Raw genomic sequence first — 21,070 nt, 5'->3', positions numbered from 1 at the left:
AGGTAAAGGTTGTCGTTTTATATTTTGTAGTCGACGGTACTTATTAAATTAAAAATTAATAAACTTATCCTAATTATCACATGATTGAATTACAAATATTTCTTAGAATTATTTTATTTAAATTACCCATTACATCAAATATTATTTTATGAGCGTGTAACACTGTGAACGAATGATAATCTAAACTTCATTTTGGTAAACGCGATCTGTATAACGCTGGTGAATTCCATTTAAAGTAAAACGAGATCAACGTCGTTCTTTTTTTCGAGTTCACGCTGAACTCCGTTTCCTTGAACGTGTTTATACTACGATTGGTGAAATCCAACCTAAATTATTTATCAAAATTAATATTATATGAAGGTAATAATAATTTACATAAATAATTCAGAATAGAAAGGTATGTTTTCAAAAAAACAATTTAGAAATTTTTTAGGGGCGTCCATAAATTACGTGAGGTGGTTTTTTTTTTATTTACTGCCTCCCCCTCTTAAACATCTCACGTAATTTATGGACGCACCGTAATTTGATTTGCAAAAGTTATATTTTATTGTAATAACGAATTGAAAATTAAATCGTATGTGTATTTTATTAAAGTTTATTTTAAAATTATCTTCTAAAGATATTAAACTCAATTGGTTGTTTATTTTTTTAATTTCATGCTCAAATTTTGTAATTGACTACCTCGACGGTACAGTGGTTTAGCACGCCGCCTTACATTCAAATGGTGCAAGTTCCATTCCCCCAAAATACCAATATATTTATTTGTATTGGTCTGGGTGTGTTTCTACATATATTATTTACTTAAGTATTTTTTTATATATCTCTTTTAATTGTCAGTTGTCTAGATCCTATAATACAAGCTTTGCTTAGTTTGGACCGGATGGCGCTGTGTGAATTGTCCTCTGTTTTTTTTTTGTTTATTATATTTAATGTAATTATTATGTAATAATATTATATTTTTTCTTGTATAAATAAAATAAAAATGTGGTCCTTTTTGTAATCTCTTAAACGTTTTCTCTCTTCTCTCTCTCTCTCTCTTTATAAAGTATATGACAGTATTACGTAAGCACTATGGGGGGCGGAGGGTCTTTGGTGTGCTTATTTTGGATGACATGGGGTGTAGGGGAGTCTAGATGACGAGTACGTTATCGGCAGTCATTTACTTTTTTTACGCAAATTGCAACCCTCACATTGTCTTTGTCTAAAAAACGATACATTAATTGAAAAATGTTTACGTAAGCATGGGGGAGGGGGTAAAAGCTTGGCTTACTTTTGCTGACAAAGGGGTTGGAGGGGGCGGTAAATAATTGTAATAAATCTACTTACGTAATATGTGACGACCACATCAAAACTTAATTTCATTAGATTTACATCTACCAAAACGGAATTTTTAAAATGGCTGCCATTTTTAATTTATTTTGTTTAATTCATCAGGCAGGCATAGGTTTCTACATCATACAGCCATCACTGCACTTTGTTTTTTAAAATAATGACAGATGTTTTTTTTTATTCCTTTTGATTGTTGACAATGTGCAATTAGTGCCAGGAAGAGGTTGAATTTTGTACCAACTTGAATGTATGTGTGTAAGAAATTTAATATAATTTCCTTGTAAATAAATATTTATATGTATTTTTTGTCTGTTTAGTAAATTTTTTTATTCATCCATTGTTTATTATTTCACAACGAACCTCTCTAAACCTACAGATCTATCTATTTTTCAATAAATACGAATATGGAGGACTAGCAGTGCCAGCGGTTTCGCCTGCATCAGATTTACAGCCCAATTGTTCTGATGTATTCGCTCCCGCTCATGTCTGGGAAACGCCACTTGCACATAATTACAATTATATAATTTAATCACTAAGATTTTAGTACAAACTATCAAATTAAGAACTATTTACAAACTATCAACTATAATATAAACTATTATGGGACACAGTCACCTAGATACATAAAATAATAATTGCATTTAATAATGTCTAGTAAGACAAATTCAATATTGTCTACTAGGCACTGTGTGTGTATCTTGAGAAATAAACTTTGTAGACTATCAACAATTTCTCAAGACACACACACACACACTGTCACCCGTAACAAATTCACATTACATTTTCACAGGTATTGTTATTTAGTATATAAGATCATTATTTCTATGTACACATTGTCAGTTTATCATCATCTGTAATATACATCGTCTCGACCAGCAACATATTATTTACCCGCAACAGTGGTGACCCCGACATGTATTATTCACCCGCAACACTATCAACCTTAAGAAATGGTTATTAACATTAGATTATGAACAGACAGAATTAATGATACGGTACTAGTACGGTAAGTAGCACTTCTATTGGCGTTTGTAGACTATCAACAATTTCTCAAGACACACACACACACACTCCTACGATTACACCAACCTATTTAAATTGTAAAATATCATAACAAATTCACATAAAGTACGCCTCAATATGGAAGAGGACACTGGCTTCTGAAACACAGGTATTTTTTACCTACCTACCTCAGAAGTAATGGACTTCATAAATTATTTGTAAAATTATGTGAAAGAAATAAATAAATTATTATTATCAAATTATCAAGGTGTATATACACTAGTTCCGCCGCGCGTATTGTGTGATCGGTTAATCGGTTCCTGCAGCAGCCGCCATAGCAGAATCCAGGTACACTCGTAACTCCTTACGTTACCCGAATCGTGATCTGTGATGACAGTTAGTTGAAGGAAAATATCATTTAAATCCCTCGGGACCCGCTTTAACATCCCTTACAGCCTGAAAATCTGGTAACCGTAGCCTATATACATGAACACCATAATGGATATCACGTCATCATGTGACGCTCGTGGTACCGTTGCCATTCTGAAGTATTAAAATGGTATATACCCTGCAATTTTACTGCCATATCTCACCAAAACTCAGCTTACAAAGCAAATTAACAAGCAAAGATGACCTCTAGCGGTTCAGCAGACCGTTTTACCTCCGATGGTCGCGGGTTAGATTCCTCGCACGGTACCATTATATTTATGAGTATTTTTCTTTGTATCGGTCTGGGTGTTTTCTATGTGTATTATGTATTTAAAGAAAAATATCTGTATAGTATCCATAACACAAGCTCTGCTTAGCTTTCCACGTGCACGCGCACGATATCGCGGGAAAAGCTAGTTTATTTATATGGCAGCCGCAACAGATGAAACAGATAACACTTTGTACAAAGTAAACCTTGATAAATACAATGCGATAAATAAATAAAACAACTTCATCAAATAACGCAGTCTTTTTTATAATATTATTATATATATAATGAATTAGAAATTTTACCTTTATGTTTTCTTTTATTAACATAAAATGAAATTAAAAAATAAAATTAAAAAAATACTTAAATTAAATATTTTCACTCTCGCCTCGCGGCCCACAACAGTTGCACGAGCATAGACCTCCCCGTGTTGGGACTGTCTCCTACATCGTCCGGCAGCTGGCTACGCTCAATGGCAATTTCATCGGCTGCACTAAGCTTAGGTATAGCTATATTATAGGAATTGGCAATATTATTTAATACTGCGCATGCATTAACTATTTTCCCGGCTTTTGCTGGGTTATAGTGAAGCACTCGGTGTGGTAGTAGGCACTTCCATCGTGACTTCAACGTTACAATACACCGTTGCATTATGCTGTGAGTCCTGTGATGGATTTTCGTGTAATATTCTTCTGGGGAACCTTCCTCGTATTTCAGTATGGGCGTCATCATATAGGCCTTTTGAGTGAAACCAGAGTCACCTGAAATAGAATGTATAATTATTATAATGATTATCGCATGCCTCTTACTTGTTATTGTGTAATCTATACATAAGTAAAATTGGGGTGTCTGTTTGTAATATTGAAATAACCGTTTTTACTATATGCATATGAATATAAATATGGTACATACACCAAAATAACATTTTTTCCGGCTAATCTCTGAAATCGCTGGACTGATTTTGACGAAACTTTTATTGTTCAGCTACCTGCCAATAAAAGTCCCTTCAAAATCGGTCCAGCCAGCAGAGATTAGCCGAAACAAACGGACAGACAGACAAAAATTGTAATAAATGTAATTTCGGTGTATGTACCGTATTTATATTGATATGCATGTAGTAAAAAACGGTTATTTCAATATTACAAACAGACACTCCAATTTTATTTATATGTATAGATAATATTTTCACAAAAGAATAAAAATTTATAAAGTAATCAAATCGACTCGCGAAGAAACAGCGAAAACTATCGAAAAAAAGCCACTGAGCACTCTCTTGGCAATTATTACCGTGAAGCTATATCACTACACTTACCTAATAGCCAGCAACTGTCGCCGTTCAAGTTCAATCGCTCTAAATAATTCTTTATAGGACTTTGAGTCCATATGAAGTTGTCGTGAGCTGCTCCCCCGTAGGACGCGTCTATGTATGTTATATTCATATGAGAATCACATATCTGTAACACATGACGATATACGTTATACTCGTGAACGAGCGCTGCTTGTAGGGACTGGTCTGCTCTAATAGAATAGAATAGAAAATCATTTACTCAAATACTGCAAAACTTACATTGAAGCACTTTTGAATAGTCATAACATTTTTTTAATCTACCACTCATTAGGAAAGCTGTCTCATCACAAGAAGAACGAGCAAGAAACTTATGTGTTGCTCTTTTAAATAATTTTATTATTACTTTACATTTATAAGTTTAAGTGTGTGAATACAAACCACCAATTAGCACTTATTCAATTAAATACTCAAATAGAAAAATATATTGAATATATAACCAACTGGTTAAACAATAAATAAAATAGAATAAGTAAATAAATTAGAAAAAAATATCGTTTTGTAGTATTGTAATTTACTAAGTTGTGTCGATATGTGTGTGTACACGCAAGTCTGCATCTGATGGTATATATGATAAAATAATCCTGAATAATGTTTAGATTATATAATAAAAATAATAATCTCAGGACAATTTACACAGCGCCATCTACACCCAAGTTAAGCTAGCTAAAGCTTGTGTTATGGGTACTAGACAACTGATACATATACATAGATATTTTTATTTTGTAAATACATACATAATATACATAGAAAACACCCAGACTGATACAAAATCATACTCATGAATACAAATGTTTGTGCCGTGCAAGGAATCGAACCCGCGACCAAAGGTCGTAAAGCGGTGTTCTAGACCGCTAGACCACCGAGGTCATCAAGATTATATATATTTAAGTTTGTTATTGTCAATTTTTATGTTTACTTTGTTAGTTGTAGTTTAAACTTAACTTAATATGCTATCGTCGTGGTTGATCTCACATTGTATTTTACTGATAAAGGCTATAACAGAATAGCAGAGAGGGTGGACTCACTGCCCTCACTGAGTTATAGACCGTTTTGTCTCATTCATTAGTTTTAAATTATATTACTGTATGGGCAACAGTTGTATTGTGTGAAAAGTTTTTGTTTGAAACAAATAAAGATAATAATTATTATAAGCTTATACTTATACTTTACTTATATGAAAGTGGCGCCGGTGTCAGAGAGATTGAAGAGTAATCGTCTATCATGGTATGGACATGTAATGCGTAGGAACGAGGATAATATTTTAAGAAAGGTGTTACATATGAATGTGGATGGTTATAAGGGCAGAGGAAGGCCGAAAAAGAGATGAATGGACTGTGTGAAAGATGATATGGTAAAAAAGGAAGTAAATAACGCGATGACTGCGAACAGGGATGAATGAAAGAGAAAAACATTACGCCGACCACAAATAAATGGGATAAGGAAGAAGCAGATGATGATGATGATGATGATGATGATGATGATGATGACTTACCGCCAAAACATTGAGTGAGTGATACAATTTGCTGTTCAGGTATGCATTAGCGTTCTCAACCGGCTTCACTATAGCTATGTGAGTTCCGCCCACACATCCTATAACTCCAGGCATTCCACTTATATTCTTAAAACTGTAACAGGGATGAAGGCAGTGTCAGTATCAGGGAATTGCTAACAACATCAGGTCAATCTCCACACGATCCTCCCTGGAAGTCATTGTGATTTATGTCAGGTGATTTTGCCATAGATAACAGACCTGATTTCATGCTCATCTAATCATGTTCCACTTGCATCAGTCCATTAAAATACATAAAAACTATGTTAGAATGAAATATATTATTAAACTAGCAGTATTACAGTTATTAACCAGTAGAATTTATTTTATTTTGGTATATCAACCGTATTTATATTCATCATCATCATCATCATCATCAGTCCACTGCAGTCCACTGCTGGACATAGGCCTCTCCCAAGGCACGACACTGGGCACGATCTTCAGCCCTTCTCTTCCAGTTTTTACCCGCAACCCTACGTATGTCGTCGCTCCACCTAGCTGCGGGGCGTCCTACACTACGTTTGTGAATTCGCGGTCTCCACTCTATAACACGCCTACTCCAGCGAGCATCGGTTCTACGACAGATATGACCAGCCCACTGCCACTTCAACTTGCAAATACGAAGAGCTATGTCGGTGACCCTAGTTCTCTGGCGAATTACTTCGTTACGGATTTGATCCCTCAGAGAAACTCTAAGCATAGCTCTTTCCATAGCTCGTTAAGCGACTCTGAGTTGGTGGACCAGTCGTATCGTCAGTGTCCACGTTTCAGCACCGTATGTCATAACGGGTAGGACGCATTGGTTATATTATATATTTATATTCTTCGTTTTTTACTACATGCATATGAATATGCATGTAGTAAAAAACGGTTATTTCAGTATTACAAACAGACACTCCAATTTTATTTATATGTATAGATAAAGGTTTTGATTGAACAACAACTACATGCGCCTAAGGTCCTCTCTACTGATCGCCACTATTATCCAGGAATGGTCCGGGAGGCGATTGAAGTTAAAAACATCCCAATTTCAACAGAGAGGATGGCTTAAAATTATCTTCTGCATGGAATCCAGTCATAAATAAGTTCAAGCAAAGTTCAGTAGCATCAACAGTCAATAAGTGTATGGATACTGTGAGTGCTGTGTGTCGCGAACTTTCGTTGAAAAATCTAGTGACGGTAGATGAAAAAACTGCTGTCACCTATCTACATTGACATCGCTGTTACTCCAGTCAGCTCGTGACCACGGCTAGTGCAACCTACTCGAAACGTCGAGAGAGGTAAATACCTTTATTTGCCATAAAATTAGTTCGTGTTAAGACCCGTTAATAATATAAATAATGTATATTAAACATGAAAGTTTAAAAATAAATACGTGTAACATTAGCAACGCAGCTGCGCGACCTTCAAACCGTTGTTATCTACAGCGGCACATGTGTGCAACACATGTAATTTTGTATATGAGGCCAAAACATCTCCACAAAAAAAACTCTTCTATTCTGTCTCTCGCACCTATCATTTCAAGTTCCCAGATTCTCGACGACGTAGGTCCTAAACCCTAAAGGGGCGTGCACATTGACCCCCTTAAAAGTGCATATAGGGATGTAAAAAAAAATATTATTTTTAATTATCTACATGGTAAATTAGGTTTAATTATATGTACATTTTATTTGATCTTTTTTTTTTCGTTTGTTGTATATATTGTATTGTATTTTTAACATTGCACTAAATAAAAGACTTTTCTTTCTTTCTTCTTACTTCTAAAAAATGTGAGTAAATAAAAATACAAGATTATTGATACTTACTCTGCGATTACAGCATCCCTTACCCGCCCATTGGAGGGAAACTTAATATATTTCTTTAATATAACATCTGAGTTGAGGGCATTTGTGACCTCTTCCAAACAATGAGAGAATGATGGTTGCGACATATTGTGGATGGAGGAGTTGCCCATGCCTCGCTGGTACGCTCCACACGCAAAGAAAGTCAGGGCAGCTGCGATCTGAGTACATGGAAATAGATGGAAATAACAAATAAATACTATTTGTATTTTACTTTGACTTGAACAAACACAGAAGCATTTTTTACATGGATGATTATAGAATGGTGTGTATATATAATAATAATAATATTTATTTCAAGAAAAGACACTAATAGAAATAGAAATAATCTTTATTCAAATAAACTCATTACAAGCACTTTTGAATAGTCATATTTTGATTCTACCACTCATTCGGAATGGAGATTCATCACAAGAAGAATGAGCAAGAAACTTGTGTGTTGCTCTTTTTAATCGATGTTTTTTTATATAAATAATTACAGTATAACAAGTAAGAGGCATGCGATAATCAACATAGAAATCGCTACACACTCATTATTAGTGTAATCAGATAATATTGTCAGTGCTATGGATTTAAAGTTTTTCTATAAAAACATTATTATCGTTACACTTAACATGAGACACAACTTTACAAATATAGAACTTAACTTAACTTAACCTATGACATTTAAACAACGTGGTCAGTTGTGTATTTACAACAGTTTCTGCACTAAGCATAGTTTGTATCGCAGTGACTAGGCTATGTTTACCTATTTATTTGATTTTAGGACAGTCAGTTCTAATACTGTATCTATATAAAATATAAGATTATAAGGTAATTTATTAATTAAAATAAAGATTAAGTGTGTGTATGCATTTGGATGTGTTTATTTATGTCTTTGGAGTTATTTATTTTGTGGGAATGGGGATGCTTAGTTTTGTATGTAATGAACACTGGATATGGATGATAATGGAATACCATACCAGCCAGCACTAATGATTTACGCTGGCGGGGCACCAGTGGATGATGAAAAATGAGCTTGGTTAACTGACCTGACATCCGTTAGGCCACCTTGTAAAGTGGTAGTGTACCGTGATGGTTTTCAGGGTTGATATATTACTAGCAATGGGGTCATCAGTCCATATTAACAACCCCCTTCGGCTCCTAACACAAGTTTATGGTAATGTAACTTACTTTAAGTTCATCACGGATCATGGTACTCCTTTTTCGAGTTCGTAGCAATGGTATCACCTCCCTACACAACTCGTTAAAAGCCTCCTTTGTGAGCCGGAACTGTGCCTCAAACTCTTTTGCAGAGAGTCCCAGTGGGTCGCTAACTTCTCTTCTGAGGCGGCGGGCTCGTTTGAAAGCGTTTTTCTTACGTTCCTCCTCAGCGAATGCTAAGAGTATAGCTCGAGCCATCGTAATAATTATTATAACAAATGATACTCGAAAAATTTCTAAACATAATATTTTTCTGAATTGTTTGTAAACAAATATTCAAAATACGGAAATAAGTTTTAAGCTTAAAGAAACACAAAGGATTTTATATTTGAATAGGTTGTAAAAAGAATTGTTTACAATTTGATACATATCAAACTTCCCGCAATGTTTTTAATTAAATATAAAATCAGAAGTAACTTTAGTTTGTATTTAAAATTAATACAACTTCTTTGACGTTATGTTGACGTGTGAATCGACGTCAACTTATGGCACAGACTACTTAGAGTACCTAGAGAATACGCCGAGTAACACATGTCATAAGTCTGTAATTATCTGTGCAGTATAAATCAAGCACGTTATTCAAAATAAATATCTTAGTAATCATAAATTTACAAATTGAGATAAATACTCAAAACTATATTGTAAGCACTTAATATTACTCTATTTAGATTTTGTTATTAGCAAAGTTTTTTGCCAAATATTATCTTCGTTATTTTTTTTTATTAGTTTTGCACTAATATTAATCGGCAGTGCAATTCCTCCAGATTCAGTAAGATATTTAAATAGGTTTACACATAAACTTATATTTATAATGTAGGTTGACACAATGTCAGTAAAAGATCCATCTTAAATAATGCAATAAAATGAACCATCACGACTATAATCCCAGCAGGGAGTAGTCATAGACATTGTCAGATACACAACACATACCGTGCAATTTCGCTAGGTATATTCAGAGTCTAACGTGAGGGGTGGGAAAGGGGATTGTTAGTAATGTGGACTAATGACCTTATTGCTAGCAATATACCATGTCAGGTTGACCTCCACGCGATTGCCCTTGGAAACCATCATGATAAATTCTTGGTGAACTTGTCACGATGGGCTAACTGACTTGACCTCATGCTCATCTTATCATCCTCCACTGGTGCCCCGTCAGCGTATACCGTTAGTGCAGATGGGTGCATCATTCCATTATCATAAAAAAAAAAAACATGTGGGGGTAACCCTGTATTTTAGTTAATTTGAGTTATTATTGCTGTTTTCATTAATTTAGAAATTAAGAATTACAATTTTGGTATCGCCCAGATTTAAACTTCCAACCATGTCCATAAGTTGATACAGTAATTCACTAACTTATAACACTTTTTCTTTATATTATTTAAAATGTGTACATGTTTTCAGGCCACTATGACGTCACTGGTACCTGTAAAAAGCTCAAAATCGGAATTATTAGCCATATATAGATTAGAATTCTACAAAAAGAAGAAAAACTGGAAACTCTGTACCGAAGAGAAAGAAAAAAGAAAGCGAGTTGTTGCTATTGAGTCAGCAAAGTAAGTTAGCACAGACAGACAATTTATAAAATTATCCCATCAAAAACATAAATGTGAAATGATAGCCGAGTTTAATATTATGATATAAGCTTTGATTGTTGACTTCTATGACAAAAGAGGTGATATCTAAATGGGTGCCAAGTTCAATGGTCTGTCCTGAAATGTATTTATAACAATATAAAATATAATTTCTTCTTATAACAGGATAATATACTGTATATTATTGACAGCCTCTGTGATCTAGTGGATCTTAAGGCTCATAAATTGTGATGTACCACAATGATGACCTGACCTCATGCAGGCAGACCTGCGGTGATACCTCCCTAGCAATGGAGTCACTATTATGCATTGCTTACAATTGATTTACCTGCATTATCACAGCTATCACATGATAATATGATACCCATAGTGTATGCACTTTTATACAGTTAAAGTTAAGTAAAAAATATTAATACAAAAGACTTGACTGAAAATATTCTACATTCATAAAATTCTTACTAGCTGTACCTGCAGTGTCATCTGCATGAAATCTATGTGTTATTCTGATGTATAAGCTATATTACTGTAAAGTTTCATCAAAATCAATACAGTAGTTTTTGCGGGATAGATTAACAAACATCCATCCATACTCACAAACTTTCTCATTTATAATATTAATTATAAGATTCGTTTTGATTTGGTTGAAATTAATATTAGGTGGATGATGAGGAGTTTAGAAATAGAAATAATATTTATTCAAATAAACTCATTACAAGCACTTTTGAATAGTCATATTTTGATTCTACTACTCATTCAGAATGCAGACTCATCACAAGAAGAATGAGCAAGAAACTTGTGTGTTGCTCTTTTTAATAGATGTTTTTTTATATAAATAATTACAGTATAACAAGTAAGAGGCATGCGATAATCAACATAGAAGTCGCTACGCACTCATTATTAATGTAATCAGATAATATTGTCAGTGCTATAGATTTAAAGTTTTTCTATAAAAACATTATTATCGTTAACGAATTCTTCAATTTTATAGTAATGTTTTTTGCAAAGGAACTGTTTTATTTGACATTTAAATCTTTTTTCTGGCAGATTTATAACAGACTCTGGTATTTTATTGTAAAACCTCACGAAATTGCCATAAAACGAATTACTAACTTTAGCCAAACGACATTTAGGTAAAATCAATTTGTTATTGTTACGTAAGCTAAAGTAAATTTGTTTGTTATTTTTAAATCTAAGTTAACCTTACCTATTTTTATTATATTTCTTTTTAAATTTAGAGAATTTTGTACAATCTAAAAGTACATGATAGATAGATAGATAGATAGATAATAGTTTTTATTTGTATCTTAGTACACACATATAGGCTTAATTATAACATCAAATGACAAGTACCTACACTATAACAATTCAATAAGGGTAAACCTGCACGTGTGTGCTACAGCAATACAAAATTGGTACATAGCTCAGTGTGGAGAATCACACAAGGAGCAAAACATTGATTTTCAGCTATGTCCTCGAGGGTGAATAATGTACCTTGTATATATATACATGGCAGCCATTATATGCCATTATACCCTAAAACTACTCTATTACCTCACCAGTGAATAATTTTTTTTTTGTGGATGATAATGTAATGGTGCACCCGCCTGCGCTAACGGTTTACGCTGGCGGGGCACCAGTGGAGGATGATAAGATGAGCATGAGGTCAGGTTAGTTAGCCCATCGTGACAAATTCATCATGAATTTATCGCGATGATTTCCAGCAATGAGATCATCAGTCCACATTACTAACAATCCCCTTTCCCCCCAGTGAATAAATTGCCATAGGACACACAATGTTAACTATTTTAATTATACTTATGTAGGATTTTAAACCAGACATATGAGTTGGAGTGTGGTGGAAATAAAGATATATCCTCATCAGACAGACATGCTGTACTGGAGACAATCACATGTAAGTATTTTTAAGTAATTATTGAGGAATTACATATGTTACTAGAATATCATCAACATATTTGTGTAATACAAATAAAAATTATTATCTATCTATCTATATGAAATTCCTATTTTATAATGCCAATGTGTCGCCATAGCTTTTCAAAGCTGAATAAATTTGTTAATGAGTGATATGTAAAGAATAGAATAGAATAGAAAATCATTTATTCAAATAAACTTACATTGAAACACTTTTGAATAGTCAAAACATTTTTTTTTTAATCTACCGCTCATTATTGAATGCTGTCTCATCACAAGAAGAACAAGCAAGAAACTTGTGTGTTGCTCTTTTAAATAATTTATTCTTACTTACAATTTAAGTTTAAGTGTTTGAATACAAACCACCGATTAGCACTAATTCAATGAAATAATAAAATAAAGTTACTCATGTAATCATTTAGCATTACAAAATTATCAAATTATAATTTCCTCCCTACAAAAATTTTGTTATCTAAGTAAAGAAAAAAAATATTCAGCTCCAATTTGGGGCCACGGTTGATAGTTCTGATTTAAATCTTATATATAAAATTCTCGTGTCACAGTTTTCGTTCCCATACTCCTCCGAAACGGCTTGACCGATTCTCATGAAATTTTGTGAGCGTATTGAGTAGGTCTGAGAATCGGCCAACATCTATTTTTCATCCCCCTAAATGTTAGGGGTAGTCCACCCCTAAATTTTTTTTTTATTTTGAGGCAAAACAATGTTTGCCGGGACAGCTAGAAAAATTATATAAATTTATATTTCAGCAAATGATACACTACCCTCCAATGTTCCAAATCAACATATATCTACCATAGATTCTGATATTGGTACATACACCTATACAGTAGACATGAAAGCCAGTAAGTTTGACCAGGTTCGGACAGAAATTGAGAAGAATAGAAAGATGAGGAATTGGTCAAAATCTGAGAAATTGACAGCATGGAGTGAAATCGACTGTAAAGATACTAATGAAGATGAGATGAGAAGAGATGGTGATTGGGTGGAAACAATTTGGGCTGAGGAATGTAATGGAGCAGAAGTGAAAGAACTTGTTGGAGTAGAAGATCATGTTTGGTCCGAAAATGAGGAATTGTGGACAGAATATGGTACACAGGTAGTTTTTGAGTTTTCTATTTATTTATTTAACTTCAATGCCACCCATACTCCTAATCAAACACATGGACACTATACATTTTTTTTCCTCATTTTTCTTGTATACGTATTACTTTGATTTTTTTTTCTCTCTACATTTTGTTAAATTAAAGTTCAGTACAATCTAGTATGCCAGAAAGAATAGCGTCTCTTTTATACATTATTTTTTTTGTATTCAAAATTATTTAAGTTTTTTATGTACACAACTGCAAATGTACCAAAAATGTTTACAGAATTTTGGAGGGAACTGGCTTTCGTGGCACAGGTTCACCTATATCCAAAGCCAGGACTAACTATATTTAATTGTACCATACATTTATGAATAAAGTTTATTATTATTATTGTTTTTATATATATATTATATATCTCCCTTTGATGGGGTGTTAATCATGTCACGGCGGGTGAATATCACCAAACAATGACAATTATAAAATAAATGATTACGATGACAAAAAATTGCGGACTATTCTACATGTGTTTAGAATTACAGCTTTTTGGAGAAGTTTATTATTATTATTAATGCACATAAATAATGTATACATATACAAACTACCAACCAGCACTAATTTAGGGTCAAATATAAATACACAATAAGATTAAATCAGTCGTAGTGATAAGAGCAGACCAGTCCGTTAATTATTTATATTTCTGTAAGGAATTTAATATATCTAATAACACTATCTCAGTCGTGTCCACGCGAGGTCCCCCACGAGGAACAGTTCCTGCAAGACGATCGCTGTCGGCCCTGCAGTGATCAACCACTTCCGTTTCCTAGCCATGACGCCTGGCCTGTGGAAGGTACAGTTTATTTATATATTTTTTTATATCTAAAACTAGCTCTAGCTGTGCCCACGGTTTTACTTACGTTAGACACAATTCATATACATCAGAATAACAAATAATTGTTATTCTGCTGTATAAGTTGTGTTACAGGTTTTTTAGATAACATTAGCTGTGCCCGCGGTTTTACTTATCTTAAATTTTTAGTCTTATTTGTTATTCCAATGCCTGAGCTATATTACTGTAAATTTAGATTAAAATACGTGCAGTAGTTTTTGAAAATTTTTTAGAAAATTCAAAAAAATATCTCGTAATTTATGTTTGCGTTAATTTATCCCCATAGGGGTGGAATTTATCAAAATCCTTTCTTAGGGGATGCCTACGTCATAGTAGCTTTATGCATGCAAAGTCTCAGCCCGATCGGTTTAATATTGATAAAGTTTCATACAAACTTTCATCCTCTATTTTATCCCCTTGGGGGTAGAATTAATCAAAATCCTTTCTTAGCGGATGCCTACGTCATAACATCTACCTGCATGCCAAATTTCAGCCCGATCCGTCCAGTGGTTTGGGCTGTGCGTTGATAGATCACTATGTCTGTCACCTTTGAGTTATATATGCACTTGCATGAGTTGGTTGATCTCAGGGTTGCCAACCTTATGATAGGTTTTTTAACATTCTAGATATTTTTTATATTCCTAATATAGTTTCAGTGGGCACTGGGGGCCCTTTATATCCTCGGGGCCCTGGGCTGCAGCCCAAAAAGCGTTTAGGTAGATCCGCCCCTGGTTTTACTCTTATAGTAATGAAATAATTAAAGAATGTACAATCTTGTTTATAGAGGAGTTACGCGAGGCGATGGAGACCTTACTGGAAGCAGAGTCAAGTGTGGCGCAGGTCGACCTCCAACACATTCTGCACTATGTTAGTATGTGATGTGGAAATGTGACTACCTCGATGGCAGGGACGTTATGGATATGATATTTCGGAGACGGATAGGTCTCGGATATAGGAATGATTATTATACCGGATACGGATGCGGGTATGAAATTATTTCGGATCATCCGTTAGTTTCGGATAATTTCGGTTACGGATATTAATTTTTAGGGATTTTCGAAAGTAAAATACAAATAGCTAATAAAATGGTTACATAACGTGTCTCAATTGGGCTCCGCCCCTATCCGATACTATCCGAAACTTTTATTTCGGTTACGGATATTTTTTTATATCGGATATCCGAGTTTCAATTACGGTTATGGAGCTCCTTAACATCCCTGCTCGGTGGTATAGCTGTTTAACATACAAACTTATACCTCCGGTCACCAATTTTTTTTAAATTTTATACTAGCTGTACTCGCGACTTCGTCCGCGTGGAATTTAGCTTTTTTTTTTCAACTAAAAGATTGTTTTAAATATAAGCCAAAAAGAGTCCCGTCATAATCGGTCCAGCCATTTCAGAGATTAGCCAGAACAAACAGACAGACAGACAAAAATTGTAAAAAAAGTTATTTTGGTGTATGTACAGTATTTATATTCATATGCATGTAGTAAAAAACGGTTATTTCAATTTTGCAAACAGACACTCCAATTATTTTTATATGTTTAGAGTAATATTATAATAATATCATAACAGGACGGCTGCCATCTAGTGGACGACTATGTAGAGTTCCTCAGCGGAGCACACGCAGCGCCCCACTCCTCAGAGACTGATCTCAGGTTCGATGCAGGTCTGTACCAGTTTGCAGCTAGCATTGTATTAGAGTTCACATCAATATTGTAGAAAAATCCGATATTTTAAAATGATATCAAAAGAAGGTAGTTTATGAAGTACCCAATGTAAAAATTATTACAAATATTGTAAATAGCGCCATCTAGTATTTATAGACCGAACTACTACACTGACTTCGGTCTATAAATACGGAGGTCGGTAGTTGAATAATCCTCTTTGGTTGCGTGAGCCGCGGCATTCAGTCGACGAGCGCAGAGCGTGCCGGTTGTGTTTTGGATACTAAAGTGAATTGTATTAGAAATGGGTTTATCCCGGTCTTAGTTGGGCCTGGGGGGAAGCTGCAAGTAGTGAAGGTGAGTGTTAATGCATTCTAAAAGGGCCTTTTAAACCTACACCCGTGTCACAAGTCACGGGCGCTACTTGGGGTTTCTCTTGCGGTAGCCGGCTTCAAAGCCTCAGTCATCATCATTTATTAGTGCTTCTTATAATTGTAACTTATTACTAATACATACGGCGTGATATTAATTCTGAAGGTGATTTTGTTTTCATACACAAATAAATATGATTATATATTATGACAAAGAGCCCTACCAAAAAAATAGGGGTTCTATTTTTTTTTTTTATGCAAATAAATGGAATAGTGCACCCCCCTGCGCTGACGGTTTACGCTGGCGGGGCACCAGTGGGGTATGATGAGATGAGCATGAGGTCAGGTCAGTTAACCCACAGTGACAAATTCACAAAGAATTTATCACGATGGTTTCCAGGGGAACCGCGTGGAGGTCTACCTGACATGGTACATTGCTAGCAATAAGATCATCTGTCCACATTACTAACCCTTTCTCCCCGGTAACCCCTGTTATTTGATATTCAATAAAAAAAAGTCTACTTTCTGATTAGTGGAATGGTAAGTAAGGGGCGTGACCAAAAGAATATGGGTTCACTTCCTCGCACGGTACAAATATTACTTACATTCATGAGTATGATTATTTTTGTCGTTCTAGGTGTTTTATATGTATATTATGTATGTATTTACAAAAAAAGTATCTATGTATTTGTATCAGCTGGCTGGTACCCATAACACAAGCTCTGCCTAGCTTGGGACTAGATGGCGCTGTGTGAATTGTCCCGGGTTATTAATAATATTTTTATTTCGTTTCCAGTAAGGGATCCCCCGGCAGGTGCGTGGCATTTGACCGGCGACCAGCTGCGGCACCGCGTGGCTTCACTGGCGGCCGTCCTCAGAGAACTGCTGCAGCAGCTGAAAGACCGGGACCTGGAGCACCAGGTCGGTATCGTATTTTAGACTCTGTTTTCTTCATTTAGGCCTTCTGTCATTTTTTGATTAGTGCAAAAAAAAACTTCTTGGAGTAACGCTCAAAGTAGTTTTTTTTTTATTCTCATGATAATGTAATGGTGCACCCGCCTGCGCTAACAGTATAAGCTGGCGGGGCACCAGTGGAGGATAATGAGATGAACATGAGGTCAGGTCAGTTAGCACATCGTGACAAATTCGCCAAGAATTTATCACGATGGTTTCCAGGGGGAACCGCGTGGGAGTCAACCTGACGTGGTGCATTGCTATTAATGGGTCAACACCGAGTGGCACTAGGGGCATCTGTAAATTACGTCACACGTTGAAGGGGATCACTGTGACGTTGTATGACAAGGGGTTGAGGGGGTTCCAAATTACTTGACGTGACTTTTAAATATCCAATATAAATAAATATATATAACTCAAAGGTGACTGACTGACTGATGTATCAACGCACAGCCCAAACCACTGGACGGATCGGGCTGAAATTTGGCATGCAGGTAGATGTTATGACGTAGGCATCCGCTAAGAAAGGATTTTGATTAATTCTACTCCTAAGGGGATAAAATAGGGGACGATATTTTGTATGAAACTTTGTAAATTTTAAACCGATCGGGCTGAAACTTTGCATGTAAAAAGCTACTATAACGTAGGCATCCTTCTTCTGACGCAATATTAAAGTTAACCGTGGCGGGAATCGAACTAACACTAATCCACGGGTTAAATGTTGAAAATCATTTCTCCAAACGTTTCGTTATATACAACCTGTAGTGTATAGAAGATTAAGCATAAGTACTAAACACATGTTAAAATAATATCTCTATGACGAACGGTTAGTCTAGATATAATATTACAATTTGTGATAAATAAAACTTGTTCTCCCAACATCCATCCTTACATGACTACTCTGCCAGTATTGTTTTTACCATCCTGATCATCTGGATGAATGGCAGTCCTCCACGCGGGGTCAGCTTTCCTAATCTTGAGGCGCCGTGCATTTCGTGGTTAAGCAGCGTCACTTGACAGGCCGAAATTTTAAATTTTCTGATCATCTGAAAGAATGGCGATCCTCCATAGTGCTGTTTTCTAGAAACTTCTCACCACGCACAACCACATTGTGGAATCACCTTCCGGCAATGGTATTTCCGAACCGATACGATATTGAAACCTTCAAGAAAAGAGCTTATTCCTTTTTAAAAGGCCGACAACGTACTTGCAATTCCCCTGCTGTTGCGAGTGTTCGTGGGCGGCGGTAATCACTTACCATCAGGTGAGCCGCATGCTAGTTTATCCCTGTATGTATATAATTTTTTTTTAGTTTTGTTACTCGATTTTGATTGTTGAATATTTCCTGTTTGTGTGTAGTCTAATTCCACATTAATAATATGTATTTTCACAGTTGCTACCTTCGGACTTGAAGCAACCCTGTAACATGACGGCAGATGAATGTCCCACGCGTGATGTCGGGCCTTCAGAACCTACATACACCACCCACAAGTCTCCAAAACGTGAGTTGACTTACTCCATGCAAGACGATTTCCTAGCCGGATCGTTCTTGCAAGCTCCCGAAGGCTTTCTAGAAGATTCCAACAGATTTCTCCAGAATAGAGAAGATTTACCAGCATTACAATTGCCCGAAGAATATGTTGGATGTAGACAGGAGGCAGATATGAAATCTGCAAAGTTTTACAATACAGTGTCATATGGAGGCGAGGGTAGGTTCTTGCAGGTTGGGAATGATATGAGCGAGTTGGAGGGTACTGGTCGTGGAAGAGGCAGGATGCACACTCCAACAATTGGCATTAGGAACGGGCGGCCTTATAGACTGAATAATGGATTCTAGAAACCCAAGCGTTACTTGTGCTGTGACAACCTATTGAAGGTCCAATGCCACTACCAGTATTACAATAGCCTACTTTTGTTACACAGACCTGCCTGATTAGCATAAAAAAATCCAGACTAACTAATTTAAGATACACCTTTCATTTATCACGTGGAAAGGCTCCAAAAGGCCGTCCCCCTACTGGAGGGGTGACGAAGCGGAGTGTGGGATTCTCATCCAATTTAAGACCTCCCGGTGTACCTACGACATTTCCCCTCCGATCGATCCCCGTTCAATTCAAACGGGGATCGAAGTTACGACGGCCTGAGCCGAGGTTCGAACCACTAACGGTGCCCTCAGACTGGGGTCTTATCCGTCAGGCGGGAGTTGGCCTTCAGCCGCTCCATAAGTCCTTACTTTGGTTTGGAGTGGCATCTGCACTGGCCTCCTATCGTCCGGTGAAGCTGTAAAGGCCAGCTGCGGCCGACAGCATTAGAGTAGTCCGAAAAAAAATTGTGGAAATCAATTTAAAAGAGACTGAATTATAATTTTATAAATATTAACTATATGTAGGTAAATATGAATCTGGGCTGCTTCATGTGTTAATAATTCTCATTTACGTGTGTCCCGATTTCAATAAATATTACACTATTCTGTTAATTTCTTTATCTATAGATATACATATATTTCAAATATAGATAACTATCAGTATATATAGGATATGTAAAAGATGGCGAAACAAAAAAATTGTAATAGAATGACAGTCTAAGTAGTTTAGTGGTTTAGCACATCGCTTTACTTCCGATTGTCGCGTGTTGGATTCCTCGCACGGCGTAAACATTTTGTATTCATGAGTATAAATTTACAAAAAAAATCTTGATTATATATATCAGTTGTCTAGTAGCCATAACACAAGCTCTTACAGCGGGACTAGATGGCGCTGTGTTAGTTATCCAAGATTATTTTATTCAATATTTTAATAGAATATTATCATTTTTATGTTGTGAGGAATTATGTGGTATTGGAGCAAAACAAACAAACAAGAGAATATTCTTATTTCAAACACATGTTAAAAATACAAAAAAGTCAACCTTTTAATAACTCCTTTAAATAAATTTAAGGTTCCACAGTAGTTATATTATTTGCAGACCAATTCATTATTCAAATTGTAGCTATTATAAACGACCAAATGTAAGTTATATTTACCAAATAAAACGAGTTACAGAGATGATGATATATATATATAGATAGATGTACCTACTCAATATATTTATAAGATATTAGCTTTGAATCTCAAATGTAAAGATATTTTGTTAACTTGTTAATATATATTTTTTTATGTATGGAATGCAGTGGCGTAGTTATCTAGAGGCTAGGCGGGGCATTGCCCCGGTGCCCTCAAGCTCAGGGGCTTACCAGAAAATCTCGATCGAACTGAACTTTTCGAAATTTCGAAATTTCTCCCATTTTCAAAATAAATATGACAGATTGCACCCGACTTCAATCATGGCAACTCAGTTGAGAGAAATACGAAAGTTATACCTTCGGAGTTCCCCTAAATTCTTTGTGGGTTGGCAGTGTTGTCAATTTGAGGGATAGCGATATGTGCGTTTTAATAAAACTGTAATGTAGCATCAAAAAATGTGGCCCCACTGCTCAGTTTTTGATTTGCCCCAGGGCCCTTGGTACTAACTAATCCTTGGCCGAACTACGCCACTATTGGAATGGCAAAACTGTTTGCTTCCACTGTGATATAAAAAAAACGATAGGCTCAC

The 21,070-nt window shown here is 35.5% G+C and overlaps 2 protein-coding genes across 2 annotated transcripts; one reads left to right on the top strand and one right to left on the bottom strand.

Moving 5' to 3' along the window:
• Positions 1–3,400: 3,400 nt before the first annotated feature.
• On the bottom strand, positions 3,401–9,397 carry LOC131852296 (putative nuclease HARBI1). Its single transcript, XM_059202972.1, has 5 exons — positions 8,940–9,397; positions 7,731–7,927; positions 5,869–6,001; positions 4,341–4,482; positions 3,401–3,789 (listed from the first exon to the last, which is right to left on the bottom strand). Exons 1-5 carry the CDS (start codon positions 9,165–9,167, stop codon positions 3,407–3,409), a joined length of 1,083 nt encoding a protein of 360 aa, XP_059058955.1. The 5' UTR covers positions 9,168–9,397; the 3' UTR covers positions 3,401–3,406.
• Positions 9,398–9,538: 141 nt separating this feature from the next.
• Positions 9,539–19,672, top strand: LOC131852187 (uncharacterized). Its single transcript, XM_059202830.1, has 9 exons — positions 9,539–9,610; positions 10,371–10,522; positions 12,385–12,473; positions 13,262–13,611; positions 14,336–14,447; positions 15,271–15,353; positions 16,063–16,156; positions 17,322–17,446; positions 18,873–19,672. The coding sequence occupies exons 2-9, from the start codon at positions 10,377–10,379 to the stop codon at positions 19,314–19,316; spliced, it is 1,443 nt and encodes a 480-aa protein (XP_059058813.1). The 5' UTR covers positions 9,539–9,610; positions 10,371–10,376; the 3' UTR covers positions 19,317–19,672.
• The last annotated feature ends 1,398 nt before the right edge of the window (positions 19,673–21,070 follow it).

Source organism: Achroia grisella, unplaced genomic scaffold (genome assembly GCF_030625045.1).
Source record: "Achroia grisella isolate CSIRO2021 unplaced genomic scaffold, CSIRO_AGI_Agris_v1 utg841, whole genome shotgun sequence".
NCBI classification, from domain to species: Eukaryota; Metazoa; Arthropoda; class Insecta; order Lepidoptera; family Pyralidae; genus Achroia; species Achroia grisella.
Note: the sequence above shows the minus strand (reverse complement) of the source record. Positions and strands in the feature narration are given on the sequence as shown.

Excerpts from the sequence above, each read along its gene's own strand:
- LOC131852296 (XM_059202972.1), bottom strand. The coding sequence starts at position 9,167 with ATGGCTCGAGCTATACTCTTAGCATTCGCTGAGGAGGAACGTAAGAAA. Across the intron at positions 7,928-8,939 it reads TGATCCGTGATGAACTTAAA|ATCGCAGCTGCCCTGACTTT; the intron begins GTAAGTTACATT and ends CCATGTACTCAG. Across the intron at positions 4,483-5,868 it reads ACTCACTCAATGTTTTGGCG|ATATGTGATTCTCATATGAA; the intron begins GTAAGTCATCAT and ends CATGTGTTACAG.
- LOC131852187 (XM_059202830.1), top strand. The coding sequence starts at position 10,377 with ATGACGTCACTGGTACCTGTAAAAAGCTCAAAATCGGAATTATTAGCC. Across the intron at positions 14,448-15,270 it reads TGACGCCTGGCCTGTGGAAG|AGGAGTTACGCGAGGCGATG; the intron begins GTACAGTTTATT and ends TCTTGTTTATAG. Across the intron at positions 15,354-16,062 it reads TCCAACACATTCTGCACTAT|GACGGCTGCCATCTAGTGGA; the intron begins GTTAGTATGTGA and ends ATATCATAACAG.